The following is an 18,757-nucleotide window of genomic DNA, read 5'->3' as shown; positions in this document are numbered from 1 at the left end:
GTCTGTTTTCATTATTTGTTTTCACCTTGTGGCCTTTACCCCACATGGGTAGCCTATAAAATGTTACTGGTGAGTCACGCTTGTCCTCTTTTCCTTTCTCATCTTGCAGATGTGTTGAGGAAGTCAATTGAAAACCACTAAATAATGACCTATAGTATTCTTCTTGCTAATAAGCCTAATTTTGTTATTGTTAAATCTGCACCATCAAATGAGTGAGCACTGACACACATATTGGGTAATGGTAATTCTAATATTGACTTATTATACTTAACACATTTCACTGTCAACAGATCAAACACATGGTCTATTGTTTGTGTCAGCATATACAAAAGTTAGTTCTGGACCACAAATTTGATTGGACAAGTGGTGTTCCATCAGCGTTGATATTTAGTATAAAAGCCCTGGTACATTTCACTATTTGTATCACTCCGTTTGTCTGTGTTTACTACATAAAATTTCAAATCTAGCAGTAGTTCCTTACATTGAAACAGTTATTACACTGTACTTCTCTACTTCCCCAAGTCTACACTTGTAATTCCCCACTTCCAACCAGTAAAATTCACAGAAAACACCTCCTCAACTTGGAATGTCAGATATACAACTTGGGGTAGTCTTCTCAACTATCAGTTCCTGCCTCATTCTTGAAGTGACATCCCAAAGTACCCCTTCTCTACTTTTAAATTAGTTTATACTATACTATAAAAAAAGTTTATAGTAGTATTGACTTTGGATCAATTAATATACAGAGACAGCACTTGGTTAAATCTATAACATTGCCCATACAAATCACTGTTTTGAGAAGGTAATCATTAACGTTACAGTTATCACTCATATAACTAATGTTAGCTGGCTAGCTTGTTGCTAACACTACTCAATATTGTCCGCTATTTCAGTCCAGAAGTTCACTATAGGAGGACAATGCCAGTATCCACTCATGCCTGTAACTGTAAAAGTACAGTGAATTAGCTTTTTATGAGGTTTAGATGCTCTGACAGAGCAAACATAAGACATGCTTTCTTGGAGGTGTCCATGTTTTTTTCCACTTCACACATCAAGTGTGCCGAGGTGGGAAATGATGTCATTACAACTTGCAAATTATCATGAATGCAGCATCACTATGGGCTGTCAGTCAGTCTGTGCATTGCATGGCAACACGTAACGCTCTATCCAGCTGTGGCTTCTGTGGGAACTATTTTCATTGACTGAGCAAAAATAAACAACATAGTTGGCCATATTGTGTCTGAAACATCGGTTACTCTTTATTAATTTCTTGTTTAAAAAAACTGTTATATAAAAGCAATATCACACTCACAATTGTGCTGTTGTCTGAAAATCAACACAGCTGTGACTACAGCCAAATTACAGCCATGCTGATATTCAATACAACACTTGTTTGTGTGATATTGCTTAAGTGTAACAGATTCTGGAATGCCAGAGTCTGTGTGAACTCCCTTTTCTGGACATTTGGCTGCTGTGTTGACACTCCCAACAAGCCTGGGTTAGCTGACAAGCCAGACAAAGCCTTTGATCACATTATATGCCAGGGTTATTCAATTAAAGTTTGTGAAGGCCCACTTACATAAAATTCCTTCTGTCAATTTGTTACTTGTACAAATAACCTCCAAAATATGTAAAACAAAACAAATAATGGTTTAAGCCATGACTACAGGTCAAAAGTATTATGTGGCTGAGAAAATCCATTTGGACAACTGACGTCTTGTCCAGAATTCTTGTTTGTGTTTGGATGGGCCACACTCTACAGGTCACAGAGAGATCATGGATATTTGTGAACGGGAATGGCTTAAGGAGTTAATAAAAGAAATCTTTCAAATGTCTAACCCACCTACTTAACTGTTAAAGCTAATCTTGAAAATCTTATCTTTGATAATGCATAATTTAAAAGTACTCCACAGCCACAAAGATCTTATTTTAAAGCAAATAATCAGAAGTGAATCTAAATCTAAGCGCAGACAGTTTGTCTATGATGTACAGAACCAATTCTATTCTATCTCCATTTTTTCCCATGTCCAATTTTTTTTGGCTAGTTTCAGGTCTTCTGTTTGGATTTTGAGATGTAAGTCAGCTGGAAATTTTGCTGAAACCTGGCATCCTTGTTTAAGGATATTAGCTCTTCTGTGTGTGCCAGGTTAACAAAAAATGTGCTGCTGTAATTGTAACCACTGTAAACAGTGTAAACAAATTAATATATGTAAACAAATTCATATGTGTGCTTAATAGAACTTAACACTTGTCGTAACACGCTTCTGTGTTACAAGTGTGGAAGCATAAAAAGTAGCATTTCAAAACTTCTGGTCAAATAGTCAACAGTGGCAGCACATAATCACTGCGATGTCCCTAAATACACAAATAATTCAAGCAAACATCTGAACTTAAGCTTCCGCTCATTTCCCACTGATGTGTTTGTGAGCCCGAAATGGCTCCAGGAGAGGGTGATCATTTTAAGATTTTAAGCAGCAGCATGCATCTGTAATGAGCATTTCAAAAAAAGACCATTTAAAATCTATTTTGAATAACACAGAATACAAAGATAGGAAGGCGGCAGATGGGGGCGTTGCTTGATTTCAGCATAGCCCTAGGGCCTGCTGGTGATCGGAAACACACTGTATCCTATACAGTTGAAAAAGGTACATCTAAAGCCACTGCAAACGAGCTGGATGACTGCCTATTACGCTGAGAGTTGACAACATTACTCTTTTCACTAGATAGTAGTCATAATGACTTGTTTCAGATGTGACAACACAGGACCACAGGAGGGCTGAACACAGACACCAGGAGGCAGGAATGTGGGGACCGTGCTCTTTATTTTAAGAAATGGTGTAAGAAGCAGGTGGGGGTGGAGGTGGAGGTGGCTGGTGAAGTGGAGTGAGGTGGGTGTCGTCCCGGAGCTGAGCGTGGCAAGCTGGCAGCAGCAGCGGGAAGGAGAGGGCATGGCGGTCACTCTCAGGAAGGGCTGAGGTTGGCGTGCAGAGGCTGGGGATCTTCTTCTTCGCTGACACCTGCTTCTGTGGAAAAGAGAGTGACAGACATTAGTCGGGTGTGTAGCCTCACCTAATCTGCCTGGAGAGTGGCTGCTGGCTCCTTTTATACCTCTCCGTTGTCTACAGGAGGGTAGATGCAAGCCACCATACTCATTGGCTGCTAGCCAAGTCAAATTTCCTCACTCCACCTCACAGACACTCAGGCTGTCCAAAACAATGGGGGTGCTGAACTGGCGTTGTCTGTTCAGCACCCTGCCGGCAGTCGTGTGAGGGGCACTGGGTTTCTTTTGTGCGTGGGCTGCCATTTCTGCTGACTCATCTGTATGCACCATAAAGGGGAGGTTGAGGTCTGGGTTCCTCAGGACGGGAGAGCATATCAGCGCCTGTTTCAGCTTCTCTCCAGCCAACCCAAGAAGGCATGTACCTGTTTTTTGGTGGTGGGCCATGGGTACTCTCTGACCGCCTCCACTTTCTTCTCATGCAGCATCAGGGGTCCCCTGCCGATGCGATACCCCAGGTACTGTGCCTCCGTGTGTCCCAGGTGGCATTTCTTGGGGTTGGCGGTCAGCCCAGATCTCCGAAGCTCACTTAAGACCTCCCTGAGATGGTGGACGTGGTTGGACCAGGTGGAGGAGTGGATGAATACCTCATCAATGTACGAGGCAGCGTACTGGCGGTGGGGCCATAGGACGATATCCATCAGCCTCTGGAAGGTGGCCGGCACTTCATGTAGGCGGAAAGGGAGGAGCCAGTACTGCCAGTGGCCGCCAGAGGTGGAGAACGCCATCTTTGGTTTGGCCTCCTGGCTCAGGGACACCTGGCAGTACCCCTTAGTCAGAACGAAGATGGAGATGAACCAGGCCCTCCCCAGCCGCTCCATCAGGTCGTCAACCCTAGGAAGAGGGTAGCTGTTTAACTCAGACATCTGGTTGAGCCACCGGAAGTCATTACACAGCTGGAGGCTTCCATCGGGATTGGGCACCACAACGATGGGGCTGAACCAGGGGCTGGTGGACTCCTTGATGATTCTGTCATGAAGCATCCGGCTGACCTCCTCCTCGATTGCCACATGGCAGGCGTCTGGGACACGGTATGGCTGCTCTTGGACCACAACTCCCGGTGGGGTTTTAAATGTCATGGCCAGATGAGTCAGGCCCGGGGTGGAGGCGAAGACATTGGCAAACTGGTCCACAGCTGAGACAATTCCTGGCTCTGGGCCGGCGTGAGTTCCTCTCCTCGGTGGACCCAGGACACAGCAGGTGCAGGTTCAGTCCACTTTTTCAGTTCAGATCACTTTTTCAGCAGGTTTATATGATATAATTGGGTGTCTGCACACTCATCTGGCTGCTGCAGGTGGTAGTTGACTGGGCTCACCTTCTCAAGGACTGTGTACGGCCTTACCAGCAAGCCAGGAATTTACAGGAGGTATTGGGAAGGAGGAGGAGGACCTGGTTTCTGGGCTGGAACTCTCGGGGTTGTGTGGGACAATTGTAGGTCCTCCTCTGTTCTTGCTGGGCAGCCTCCATGTGCTCCCGGACAATGGGCATCACCCAGTCGATCCGTTCTTGCATCTCCTGAACATAATCGATGAGGGAGCAGTAGGGGGAGGGCTGCTCTTCCCATGCCTGCTGGGCCACGTCCAGCAGTCCTCGCGGTCGCTGTCCGAAGAGGAGCTCAAAGGGGGTGAACCCAGTGGATGCCTGGGGGGGTCTCTCAGATGGTGAAGAGGACGTAGGGGAGGCGAAGGTCCCAGTTCCTCCACACCTCATCTACCATCCTCCAGAGCATCCTCTTCAATGTTGTCCTCAGGTGCTTCAGGCCCCCAAGTGTCCCCCCAGTGGGTGTGATTGGGCCAGGTACATGAGGGTCTGGGTTCATCTGAGGGGGACCACCAGCAGCGCTCCGTCTTGTAGTACAGGAGGCCCCCACCTACCAGGAAGTAGGCTGCTGGGAGTTGCTGCTCGGGGATCTGAAGGACTCCCTCGATGACCTGCACCTGGCCCAGGTGACCAGCAGTTCTTTAGTCTGGCATCCTCTTTCTGCTCCCTTCCCTGACAACCTGTAAAAACACAGATATGACAGGGTTAGTGGGGATAGAGGTCTCACCTGCTGAGGTCGCCTCGGCGTCTCCTTCGCCCTGGGCCAAGCAGGACTGCCAAATCTGCAGTTGCATCGCTCTGGTTCTCCTGTGATCTGGGGGCCCTGGCAGCAGAGGATCCTGGCCAGTCTCAACCCAGGAGCAAGGGTACGGGGAGCTCCAGGATAAGGTCCACGAGGAGCGGCCATTGCTTGCGTGGGCCACTAGTAGCTCCCGGATGTCCCCGTGCACACAGGAGACCGTCAAGGAGCCATTGGCTTTGTGAGTGGACAGAAGGGAAGGACGGGCCAAGGCGACAGTGCTCCCTCAGTCTAGGAGGGCTGAGACTAGCCTGCCGTTGACCTCGACAGGGATGGTGGGAAGGCTGGGAGGGATCGCCTTGGGACAGCACAGCTGCCGAGTCAGGGCTATGTCCGCATGGCCAGGTGCGGCAGGGTATGCCCATAGGCATGGACTCGTCCCTGATAGTCCCATGGAGCAATTTTGGCTGGGTCTCCCCTCCCCATGGGAGTGCTGGTCTGGGCGTTTCACTGGCGGAGGCCAGGAAAACACTCGTCGTTTGCGCCTGCCGATCTCCAAGGTGGCCACCGCTTGCTCCAGTGCCTCCAGCATTTCCTGGGGGCTGTGGGCACCCCACACCCCACATTTCCTCTCCTCAGGCAGCATAACCCTCAGTAACCGGTCCATGGCCACCCTCTTAATGAACTCGGTGGCAGAGAGGACTGCCGGCTGTAGCCATCTCTTGGCGATGGGTAGTAGCATGTCCATCTAGCCGTGAGGGGTGGCTTTCGGGTCATAACTCCATCAGTGGAGCTCAGCCGCCACACTGGTTGGGGAGCAGCCACAGCGTAGGAGGATTTCCTTCTTGACCAGGTCATACTGGGCGGCTTCATCAGGGGAAGGCGCATGGTAAGCCAACTGGGCCTCCCCCATTAGGAAAGCAATGAAGGAATTGCTGGGGTCCATCTTGGTACTGGGGTCTGTGTTCATGCCCGCATCCTCCACCACTGTGACAACACGGGACCACAGGAGGGCTGAACGCAGACACCAGGAGGCAGGAGTTTGGGTAATGTGCTCTTTATTTTAAGAATTGGTGTAGGAAGCAGGTGGGGGTGAAGATGAAGGCGGCAGGTGGAGTGAGGTGGGTGTCATCCCGGAGCTGAGCTTGGTGAGCTGTTAGCAGCAGCGGTGTGGCGATGGGACAGAGAGGGCATGGCGGTCATTCTCAGGCAGGGCTGAGTTCGGCGTACAGACGCTGGGGCACCTCTTCCTCACTGACGTCTGCTTCTGGGGGAAAGAGAGAGACAGACATTAGTCGGGTGTGTAATCTGCCTAAAGGGTGGCCGCTGGCTCCTTTTATATCCCTCTGTCATCTACATTAGGATAGATTCGTGCCGCCACACTCATTGGCTGCCAGTCGAGTCGAATTTCCTCGCTCCACCTCGCAGCCACGTGCACTCAGGCTGTCCAAAACAATGGGGGTGCTGAACCGGCGCTGTCCGTTCAGCACACTGCCAGCAGTTGTGTGAGGAGCGCTGGGTTTCTTTTGTGCACGGGCTGCCGGCCTGCCATCACACAGGCTATGTCGTTATTAATGTTATCCTGGCCCACCAAAATCTTTATATGTTAATGCTTTAAACATCATGTTTTCATCAACTTTTCATTTTTTTTTAAAAAAGCCATGTCATCACTTGCTTATAAAACCAGAAAGGGTAAATGAAAAGAAATCTATGAAAGTCTGTTACATTCAGAAAGTCTCTAACACTCCTGTGACAACAAGCTTGGCAGTCCCTGCAGCCCCCTAAATGTGGAGTGAGTCATCTCAAATATAATTATTACACATATATAGCCTGATTATTTTATGTGATAGTTTTCTAATTGGCCACCTAACACGATGGACAGTGTTGCCAACTTAACAACTTTGTCGCTAAATTTGGCATCTTTTTAGACCCCTTTAGTGACTCTATTTCAAAAAAAAGCCTAGCAACAAATCTAGTGACTTTTTTGTGCAGATGTCCTGCACTCTATACGGCTCTTAAGCTCACTTCACAGCTGCTCCTTATACGAGCTGAAAGAGCAGGTTTGCTTGACTTGACCACCAGTGTTTGACAACCTGAGTTGTATTTTGTGAGTCCTATGTCCCCATCGACTAATGCCTGAAAACCACTGTTCCCAACGACCAATCACTGATCACCATTGTTTGTCCACTCACGCACTTTTTGTACCATTTTAAACTCTATTCTAGGCAATACTTTTTTTTACAAGTAATAAAAAGCACCTATTCCCCGAGTACCTCACTACCACTGCTTCATTTTGTCTGCATTCTTGATAGAAATTAAAGAATTCTGTAAATGTGTAAATAGATTTTGTGGTGGTATGACCAAAGATGACAAATTTCTATAAGAAAAAAAGTTATTTTAAAGTTATTTTCTGTTCTGATAAAAGAACAGAAAACTATTCTCTTCAACTTCAGAAAATCTTTTATAATTTATTTATTCTAATTTGTAATTTCATATGCAAATGATCCCGATGAATCAACAAATATGCAAATTAGGCTATGATGTCATCTGGTGATTCCTAGTGACAGTTTGAGCATGCATTACTTTTCCCTGACAAGAGCTGGCAACACTGCATGTGGCTCAGAAGGCAGTTTTTGCTAGTGCTTTTTCTCACTTTGCTAGGTTGAAAGGAGGTGGAGCAAGGCATGAATGACACTAGAAAAATAACAAGCAAGAAAGAGATAACAGCAAAAAAGAAGTAAAGGTAAGCAAAATATTTTAAAACTTCTCTTGTCTATCCCAGCATATAACTTCAGCTGTGTAGTTCTAACACAGAAATATATTGTTATTCAGAATATCACATTTATATACTTTTGTGTGTACCACTATGCACCTAGATCAGTAAATGCATTGCAGTAGTGGCACTGGTACTTGCATTGCAGCAGTGGCATTGGTGGTGGTACTTGTTTTTGAATCATGCATTTCAGTATTTTCATTTGGACGGGAAAAACGCATGTTTTTGAAAATGCTGACGTCACAGCGTGAACCTGCGCATGCCCGTTGCGGGATTGCATGTGTTACGAATGTACTACGACATGGCTACTGACCACACTGTTCCTTTGTGGTCCAACAATTTCTTTTGTGAAGGCACCTGAGTATGAAATGCACTGTACTGCTCCCAAATCCACCACTTTAGTGATACAAACTGCATTGTGGAGATTTTGGATAAGTCCCAAGTGTAACATTAAGCAGTATTTCCACCTTATTGTCTGGCCACACATATGAATCCTTGTGTTTGTCATTTTTTATTTTAGAACCTTTAGCCAACCACCACCCTGAGCAGAAAAAAAGTAGGAAAAAGCAATTCCTGTACATGAATGAGCTTTTTACCACCTTGATGTTTTTCCACATTTCTCTTTTTCTATCATTCAGTAAACATGCTTTTGACATTATTCTTGACATCTTATCAGTCAAGTAACAGCTTATGAGTCAAGTCACTTAACTGTCATGTGCATCGATGTACAATTAAATTCTTATTACTTATTACTAAAAAAAGCAGTGCAGCCATATTAGTGCTACAAATATTATGCAATCACCACCTAAATGACTCACGTATGAGGTGGTCAGAGATATTTAAAAAATGCCTTTTGTGTGGATGAATCAGATGCACTACATGGCCAAAATTATGTAGACACCTAACAATCACACCCATATGTGCTTGGTGAACATCCCATTTCAAAATCATGGGCATTAATTTGGAGTTGGTCCCCCCACTTTGCTGCTATAACAGCCTCCATTCTTCTGAGAAGGCTTTCTTCTAGATTTTGGAGCATGACTGTAAGGATTTGTGCCCATTCAGCCACCAGAGCATTAGTGAGGTTGGGCACTGATGTTGGGCAAGAAGGCCTAGGGCGCAGTCAGCATTCCAATTCATCCTAATGGTGTTCAGTGGGGTTGAGGTCAGGGCTCTGCGCACACCATTCTTGTTCTTCAACCTTGGCACACCATGTCTTTAGGGACCTCAATTTTCGCACAGGGGCATAGTAATGCTGGAACAGGTTTGGGCTAGGCCACTTAGTTCCAGTGAAGGGAAATCTTAATGCCACAGCATGCATAGAAATTCTAGACAATTATGTGCTTTCAAACTTTTGTGGAACAGTTTGGGGATGGCCCACATTCTACATTCTGCATGCTCTATCTACATGCCAGCTGTGTGTAGGCAAAGTTTTTTTTCTCTAATTGGCTCGAAACTTTCTGGGTCTACTCTAAAAATGTATATGCCAACAGTGCCTGTAGCACATAAACTAGTAAAAACTTTCCTGAAAGGTCAACCTCTACACAAAATGATGGCACCACAGTGGGATATGGACTTGGTGCAAAGCAATTTATGCAACTTATGAACCAGGGGAAGACACAGATATAAAATAAAATATAAAATTTCACTTAAGACAGCTTTTTTGCCCTCACAGTGGATTGGTGAATTACATGCATTATTGGTAGGCATCAATCTATCTGCGCTTGTAGATAATAATGTGCCCAGCCCAGCCCTGTTTCCATAAAACATAAAGATAAATGTAATTATCTGATGCCAGACAAACACTGACTGGTTCTTGATTTCCTTCAAAAATCACCTGTGCATAATAGTTTGTTCTAGCTGGGAGCACATTTGTTTTTTATTATTGAAAATGTATTTGTCTGCTCATGTAGATCCTATTCACACACAAAACATACATTGCTCTTAAAAATAATTGTTTCAACTAATGCACAAACTATGAATTAATTAAGAAACAAATAGCATCTACTCAATCAAGAATACTAGAAACAGCACCATGGTAAGTCTCTGGGTGTACTTGCAGAAAATTTTAAGTAAGTTAATCATTAAATAAATTAATAAGTAAGTTGACATATTGTACACTTTAGTGGGATGTTTGCTATTGCTTGAAAACCTCTGTTGCAAGAACAACAACTGGCCTGCAAGCTGTAATGATTCCTGATTGGGGCTTTAAGTATTCGCTCCTCCATCTCCATCTTTCTGTAGTTACATCTTTTTCTCTTGTCCTTCACTTTCATCCACCTGGCTTGGTGCTGTGGTTCTGTTTAAACACCACTCTGCACTACCCTTTGTAGGCCAGCTGGTTAAAGTTTGGCCAAGGTGCAGGGACGAGTTGAATGGCAGCAGACGTATGAGCTCTGATAGGTTCGTTGCTGAAGAGGGCAGGGCAGAAAGGAGAGGAAACTGTCCATGGTTTGGATTGGCCTGGGAAAAGGGGAGGGACTTTGGGAAGCAGTAGGGGAGCAGCAAAGGGTGAGAGACTGATGGTTGAGCTGTTGATAGATATATGTGCACATAAGTGTGAGTAATTTGTAATAGCTGTGCTATTTGTTTGAAGATAAGACTTTTTTTAAACAAAATTGATATAAATAAATAGGACAAAAACATACACACAACACTAGGCATCTTGTTGCATGATACTCTATATAAAGGATCAGGGAAGTGGTTTTCAATACCTCTGTCCACAGGTGGGCTGTAAAGTGATCCCTCAGAAGAAAAATGAGAAAATGGGAGAGAGTTTCCAGACTGAAAGACCTATGAGAAAGAGACACACACACTCTATGCTGCATGCTAGGTTCATTATTCTATATGTATAATATATTTGTTATGACACATACCTGTTGGCAGCTGGGCAGATTGGGATAGTTCACCAAGATCAGTTTACTGAAGTTAAACTTATACGTGAATCGCTTTCCTTTGGTCTTATGGAGAATCCGCTTATTGTAGTAATATCTGTCAATAATAGAAACAGTATGTATATATGTATCAATAATATACAGTGCTTAGATTTCCATTGTTTTTGATTAATTAATACAGGTTTAATGTGTGTGTGCGTGTACCTCAGTGCTCTGCTCAGTTTGTCATAGTTCATATGCGGCTTTCCCTTCCTTTCTCCCCACAGCTTAGCCAGTCGCTCAGGGTCTTGGATTACAAACTCTCCCCATTCACCACTCCATGTGATAACTCCGCCCTCACCCCGCCCTAACAACTCCAACAGGAAATGCCACAGCTGGACTTGCCGAGAACCTGGAGACCAGGCTGGTTTATATGCCCAATCAGGAAACAGCACTGCTGGAAAGAGATACAGTGAATAAATAGTAAATAAAGAGATACAGTGAATTTTAATAACAGAGGGATTAGGTGTGTTCAGTATAATGCAGGCCCTGTCAGATAGATTGACATTTGCCTTGGTACAATGCATGCTGGTCAGAATTTTTTTTGTTTTGCATCTGCACTACTGGTGTACCATGATGACTGTTGCTATCAGCAAAGTGGCTGCAATTTTCAGAGGTAGGCATTGCAGTTGTTCTCCACCAACCGCAAGAGCTTGGAATCAACTCAATGACAATAAAGCTTAGTCCTGATTAGTGGGACACTCCAGCAGCAACCGTGTGTACAAAAAGTAAAAAAAAGATTCATTTCAAGGCAATTGTTAACAGCTAATAAGATTATATGGATGGCTAAATCTTGACCTGTCATTTATTTTTGACCTTTTGTGAATCAAAATATCAAATATTTCATCGCAATATCGCACTGTTCTTTCATCTAATGCAAACTGTTTTTGATGGACAGTATGGCCTATGTGAAAATGTCAATATAAGCCAACAGATGTATGACCAATGGGATCCTATGACAGATTCAAGTAAAGCAGTAACGGATTAAAGGTTATCATTCATTGGACAACAGGATCTTAATGTCATTTTGGGTCCTGCCTGGACGCATGGTCTCACTGAGAATCAATGGGCGCTACACGGGTGGGTTTTGCATAGGGTAAAGTGTCAGTGTTTAATGGACAGTAGGTTCTTCATACAGTTGAAGTCAGAAGTTTACATACACATTAGCCAAATTCATTTAAACTCAGTGTTTCACAATTCCTGGTCTTAGGTCACATAGGATCACTACTTTATTTTAAGAATGTGAAAAGTCAGAATAACAATAGAGAGAAAGATTTATTTCTGCTTTTATTTCTTTCATCACATTTCCAGTGGGTCAGACGTTTACATACACATGGTTAGTATTTGGTAGCATTGCCTTTAAATTGTTTAACTTGGGTCAAACGTTTTGGGTAGCCTTCCACAAGCTTCTTACAATAAGTTGCTGGAATTTTGGCCCATTCCTCCAGACAGAACTGGTTTAACTGTGTCAGGTTTGTAGGCCTCCTTGCTCAGACATGCTTTTTCAGTTCTGCCCACAAATTTTCTATTGGATTGAGGTCAGGGCTTTGTGATGGCCACTCCAATACCTTGACTTTGTTGTCATTATGCCATTTTGCCACAACTTTGGACATATGCTTGAGGTCATTGTCCATTTGGAAGACTCTTGACATCCTGGCTGATGTCTTGAGATGTTGCTTCAATATATCCACATAATTTTCCTTCCTCATGATGCCATCTATTCTGTGAAGTGCACCAGTCCCTCCTGCAGCAAAGCACCCCTACAACATGATGCTGCCACCCCTACGCTTCATGGTTGGGATGGTGTTCTTTGGCTTACAAGCCTCCCCCTTTTTCCTCCAAACATAATAATGGTCATTATGGCCAAACAGTTTAATTTCTCCAAAAAGTAAGATCTTTGTCCCCATGTGCACATGCAAACTGTAGTCTGGCTTTTTTATGGCAGTTTTGGAGCAGTGGCTTCTTGCTTGCTGAGCAGGTTATGTCAATATAGGACTCATTTTACTGTGGATATAGATACTTGTCCAGCTATTTCCTCCAGCATCTTCACAAGGTCCTTTGCTGTTGTTCTGGGATTGATTTGAACTTTTCGCACCAAACTACGTTCATCTCTAGGAGACAAAATTCGTCTCCTTCCTGAGCGGTATGATGGCTGCATGGTCCCCTGGTGTTTATACTTGCGTACTATTGTTTATACAGATGAACATGGGAGAGTCTGAGAATTAAAAAGGAGTGCAGGCCAATGCTCAAGATTGATTTATTTCAGAAAGCATGGAGCAAAACCAGCTCCTTACAGCTCTTTTGGTACAGCAAAGTTGATTGGTTGACTAGTAATGCTGTGACCAAGCGCATGGTTACTAGGAGGAACATAGGTTTTATTGTGAAGGAGTAGGGGGATTCTTCAGGGCATTGGCAATTTCCTGATCTACATCCCAGTAAGAAAACAGGATTCCAGGAGTATTGTCTTCTATGGTTTCAGGGTGAGTATTGTTGCTTAAAGGCAAAAGGGGCATCAGCTTTGGCATTTTTGGATCTGGGTGATAAGAAGTGTTAAGCTGAAGATTTTTAGAAGGACAGGGCCCATTTAGCTTGTCTCAGCTTAAGGCGTTTTGTGGGATTGAGGTTTCTGTGGTCTATGTAAATGATACCATTGCTTTAAGGCAAAGGTGATCACAATTATCTCAGCATAATTCCTTTCAGCAGGTGACAGTTTACATGAAAGGAAAGCTATTGCGTAACATTTTGCTGGAGTTCCCTGATACTGATAAAGAACTCCTCCAGTCCCCAGTCCTTGAAGTGTCTGCTTAAACCATGAACAGGAGTGAATAAAATGAAGCAAATGGTGTCATATTTATACATAGTGATACAGAAAGATACAGGTCAAAAGCTTCAGTTAATGTCCAATGCACACACCAGAATGGGTTAAAATGTTATCTCAGGTGCCAGAAGGGACGGTTGCAGTATTTCAGAAATGGCTGATCTCCTGGGAGTTTAAACGTTGCGAAAAACAAAAACCACCCGGTGAGCGGCAGTTCTGCAGAAAGGAATATCTTGTTAATGAGAGAGGTCACAGGAGAATAGCCAGACTGGTTCAAGCTGACAGAAAGGCTACACTAACATAATCTCAGAAAGCACATTACTTCGAAACTTTAGGTGAAAGGACTACAACAGCAGAAGACCACCAGGTTCCATTCCTGTCAGTCAAGAACAGGAATCTTGGGCTATAGTGGGCACAGGCCAACTGAAACTGGATGGGTCAATATTTGGGGAAGAAAAAAAAAATGACTATCCAGTTTAACAAAAAAAATAGTTTCTTTTGTTGTTTACACATTTTGTAATTATCATTTTTATAAAGGGCGGCAATAATTCTGGACAGCACTGTACAGTGGATGTAAAAGGTCAAAACAACCCTGTTAAAATCGCAGGTTGTGAAAAATAAACTCAAAATAAATCATGTCAGATCTTTTTCCACCTTTCATGTGATATAGCAAGCAACAAAATTCAAGTGAAAAACATATAGAAACATAGAAAGAAAAAGAAAATGGGGGGAAAAAAACTTACAATAGCCTTGTTGCATAAGTGTACATACCCTTTTATAATGTGGCACATGACTGCTCAGAATGAACCAATCACATTCAAACGAAGTAATTATCATACAGCTGTCATCAATGAAGTGATTCTGATTAACCCCAAATAATCATTTAACCCCATAATAGATCATTTGTTTCTGTAGGATTTTCTTGACAACTTCTTGGTTTCATCTGACTGCAGACTACTGGTCTGCAAAGAGCTTACAAGGCCTGTGCAAGATCCAAAACATTAGATCTAAGGAATTTCCAAAACATTAGATGTACCATGGAACACTGTGAAGGCCATCATCAACAAGGGGAGAAAATGGGGCACCACAGTGACATAAAGAACAGGATGTGCCTCCAAAATTGACAAAAGGACAAGATGAAAATTTAACAGGGAGGCTGCCAAGAGCTCTTACCCAAAAAATACGGTGCTGTATTACAAGCAAACGGTGCTTGTAAAAGAATTTTTCATTTTTTTTCCTGAAATGTTTCTACTTGTTTTTCACTTGAATTTTGTTTATTGCGATATCATATTAAAAGTGGAAAAAGATCTGACATGATTAATCTTGGTTTTATTTTTTACATCACAAAAACCTGCAATTTTAACAGAGGTGTGTACACTTATTATAGCCACTGCATATGGCTTGGGTATCAAGTGTTTTGGGTGATACTGGCATTGTGCTTTATGTTTCAAGATCTGTGATGTACTGTATGCTTCACATATTTTTTGGATTAGTGCTGTTACTGCTTATCTGTGCTGTGTTTGTGGCTTGTTGTTGATAATAAATTGTTATTACTAATATTGTTACTTCTTCTACAACCACTACACCACATTTAATGTTAGCAGCATCCTGTCATGAAACATGAGCTAATAATTAATTCCTTATTTACTTCTTCTGGCCCATCAGAGCAGCAGAAACACTAAACTGTCGAAAACTATGACTTCGGTTTGAAAACGGTAACCTAAAATCAAAGTTATTTGCAGTGTGTTTAAGTTTTGCTTCATGAATACCTGCAGTCTAGAGTCTACACAATGCAGATAGTTTAACAGTTAAAAAATAACCACACTGTAAATATAGACCAAATAAAAACAATATTTTATTATACAATATATATGTTATATTCTTATTTATTGGTTGTTTTAGTTCATTGCTTTAATTATCACTGCCCTGTATTCGCACATGCTTCTGCTTTACAACATATTCTGGCAGATCTACTATAAAGATCTACTATATATGCTCTTTAAAGTGGAAAAAAAAAAGAAAGGAAGAAACCTCTGCTGTGTTCTAATTCGCATTCACATCAACGCACCAGTTACATAAACACACACAGACAAGCACTTACTTTGGCTCCAGTACGGTGAAATGAGAGGTCCCATATTTGAACTGCAGCTACAATGCATCTACAAGATGATAAAAAAAATATTAATAGCATACTCCATAGATTAAAACATATTTTGTTTAGATCTCACAGGTCTACTATAAGGTCTACTTCAAGTATACTCTAGGAATCATCTGAGTTGAACTATTAAAATGAACATGCATGCACTAATGACATTCTATTCGTCATCCACTTTTAAGACTTTTGTATTTATAAAATTGTACTTGATTGTAGTAACAGATTAGTGATATATATTTCATCATACATTATTAAAAAATATTATGAATGAGTAATTAGATGCTTAGCCTGTTCCAGTTTTTAAAAACCTACCTAGATATAAACAATAACCTGTTAAACATTCTGCTAATTCAAACCAAGTTTTCATATTTATATAAATTATATTAATTTATGACATAACAGGGGAACAAATATCATATTAAAAAGACATTGTGAAATTAAAGTTGCAGTCCTCCTGTTTTAACAGCATAAATTCAGCAAAATATTTCAGTTTTTCACTGACATTTCCGATTCCAATGTTTCCCAGGAATCCACAGATGTTTAAAATTTCTTGCTCTCTTCCAGACCCCCACACACTTTAATCCCCCCCTAGGTATTCAGTGTTCCTAAATGTTTGGTTAAGCTGGGTTAAAGAAAACAAACAAACACAACAAAAACTCAAAACAAACAAAAAAAATCCTATGTCATTTGTGAAACAAATCAACTGGAAACAGATTTTATTCTTTTCTAAATATTCACAATCCATATTTATTAAATTGTAAAAATTTTGCATGTGAAGAAATCACCAGTCCTATTGGTATGCTAGAAATGGAAAAAATACATAAATAAATTATTAAAAATATTAAACTAAAATAAAAAATATGTGTAATATTTAAATTATTTCCCATGTTCTTACATTTTCTAGTATATCAAATAAAAACTATTACTGGAAGCAAAAAGATAATAATAATAATAATAATAATAATAATAATAATAATAACTTCAAAGGAAATGAAGGACACTGTTCATTATTAAAATGCAGTTTGAGGTATTTGGCAATTAGCTATAAAATTAATAAAGTGGAATGCTAAAGTGTTATTACCTTTTGTGTGGCGCTCACTGGTTCTCATCAACAAGAATAAAACAAGTGATGGGGAGACAGAAGAAAAGACATCTGTCACCCCTCATCTCTCTCTCTCTGACACACACACACACACGCACACACACACACAAAACTCCTCCCCTCTTGTAATCGATTACAGAAAGAATGTAGGAAACTGAGAATAATTTAAATTTATATTTCATTAACTTTGTATTATTAGATTGTAATAGCTTCATCACGTTTTATTATTTGTAAACAATTGTAATTGGAAGATTGCTGCAAAAATATAAAGACTTGGATACACATTTGGAAAATCAAACAATATAGTATACTCTCAACAAAAAAGGTTCTATATAGAACTAAAAAAAGGTTCAGTGATTTTGTAACAATAGTGGAATGCTTTTTTGTGCTGTAAAGAATCATTTAAAAATGTTTGTTAAAGATACATATACAAGAAGTTCCCCACAGAATCTTAATGATGCACAAAGCACATCTTTTTAAATTTGGTTGCTCCAAATGTATTCTCCCTTCAATATCACACTTGTGATATATATATATATATATATATATATATATATATATATATATATATATATATATATATATATATATATATTGCCTAGACTATTTCATAATACAAATATTCACCCTGTGTTACCCAGATTAATATGCAGTCCTAAAAAAAAAATTGTATCACATATTAAGTGTATTTATCCATACACACATACATGTACAGAACTGTAACAGAGAGCAGATTCTGAATAGAAGAAAAGCGACATTCATTGTTCACTGTTCTAGCAATACTGTTGATAGCATGTGGGTTGGCAAGTAACAGTGTAAAAATTAATTCCTGCAAAGTTTGTTTCTGCGTTTTCCGCTAGATCAGAAAGAAGAGGAATATATTATCATATCTCATAGTAAGTACACACACACACAAAAAAGTTGAATTTACAAATCCAAGCATTCCAAACAGTAAGCTGAATGAAAAACTGTAAGCTGCTGAGACAAAGGGGGAAAAACATTTTCAAGTGAAAACATTAGAAGGTTGTTTGTTTATTCTGTAAAAAATGTTCTCGTTAATTGAACAGCAAAATGACTTTTTCATGGAACTTTGAAAGTTACATGCACATATTTGAGGTTTTATAGGCAATACAGGCTGAACTGGCAAACTGAATTGCTTCAGTTTTAAAATGTGTTCAAATTAATCATTTACAATAAAGACATATTTCTTCAACACACAAGTGATAAAACTGTGTAATGAGAAATAAACCCTAACACTGAACAGAAACAGACACCAATGCTATATTTCTTTTCTTGTTTGCTTTTTTTAAGGCATGTTATCACTTCCCCTATACTAAAATGTCTGTCACTAAATATTAAAATCAACAAATAAAGAAAGATAAGCAATTAGTCAAACTGACATTGTTGAGCTACAACCTTGATGTCAGCAGACATTATAGCAGACAGTATTATAGCAAATATTGCAGTCAATTACTGCAGTGATCATGATAGAATATTCTCTGGCAATTATGAGGATAGCTATTTAGCTAACTAAATTTATTTTAAAAACACTCTTAGACTAAAAACATACTAAACTCTGACTTAAACATATCAGCAAATTTGGCTAGAATGCCAGAATATCAGCTAATGCTAGCTAGTTTAGCTAACTTTTAGTTAACGTTACCTCACCTGAATCAGTAATTTGGTGATAAAATGCACTTTCCCATCACACATAAAATAAAGGCTTCATTTTGTTTTTATATGTTAAAATGATATTATCACTATGAATATGCAGCTAAAATTAAACATTTAAGGAAGAACATATAAACCTTAAGCTCTAAAAATATACATAGATCTACAAATGCATATCTGTAAAAAAT

General features: G+C 40.9%; 1 protein-coding gene across 2 annotated transcripts; it reads right to left on the bottom strand.

Moving 5' to 3' along the window:
* Window positions 1-4,263: 4,263 nt before the first annotated feature.
* LOC113533165 (ETS domain-containing transcription factor ERF-like) lies at window positions 4,264-17,410 on the bottom strand. 2 transcript variants are annotated; one of them, XM_053227740.1, is made up of 5 exons: window positions 15,743-17,410; window positions 10,989-11,220; window positions 10,767-10,881; window positions 10,605-10,683; window positions 4,264-6,384 (listed from the first exon to the last, which is right to left on the bottom strand). In XM_053227740.1, the coding sequence occupies exons 1-5, from the start codon at window positions 15,798-15,800 to the stop codon at window positions 6,323-6,325; spliced, it is 546 nt and encodes a 181-aa protein (XP_053083715.1). In that variant the 5' UTR covers window positions 15,801-17,410; the 3' UTR covers window positions 4,264-6,322. The 2 variants fall into 2 exon arrangements, with proteins under 2 accessions (XP_053083715.1, XP_053083714.1); XM_053227739.1 differs by lacking the exon at window positions 4,264-6,384 and adding an exon at window positions 9,741-10,421.
* Between the last annotated feature and the right edge of the window lie 1,347 nt (window positions 17,411-18,757).

This window comes from Pangasianodon hypophthalmus, chromosome 21 (genome assembly GCF_027358585.1).
Source record: "Pangasianodon hypophthalmus isolate fPanHyp1 chromosome 21, fPanHyp1.pri, whole genome shotgun sequence".
In the NCBI taxonomy this organism is placed as follows: domain Eukaryota; kingdom Metazoa; phylum Chordata; class Actinopteri; order Siluriformes; family Pangasiidae; genus Pangasianodon; species Pangasianodon hypophthalmus.
This window is presented reverse-complemented; position numbering and strand designations above follow the sequence as displayed.

Excerpts from the sequence above, each read along its gene's own strand:
- LOC113533165 (XM_053227739.1), bottom strand. The coding sequence starts at position 15,800 with ATGCATTGTAGCTGCAGTTCAAATATGGGACCTCTCATTTCACCGTAC. Across the intron at positions 11,221-15,742 it reads TTCACCGTACTGGAGCCAAA|CAGTGCTGTTTCCTGATTGG; the intron begins GTAAGTGCTTGT and ends ATCTCTTTCCAG. Across the intron at positions 10,882-10,988 it reads AAACTGAGCAGAGCACTGAG|ATATTACTACAATAAGCGGA; the intron begins GTACACGCACAC and ends TATTATTGACAG.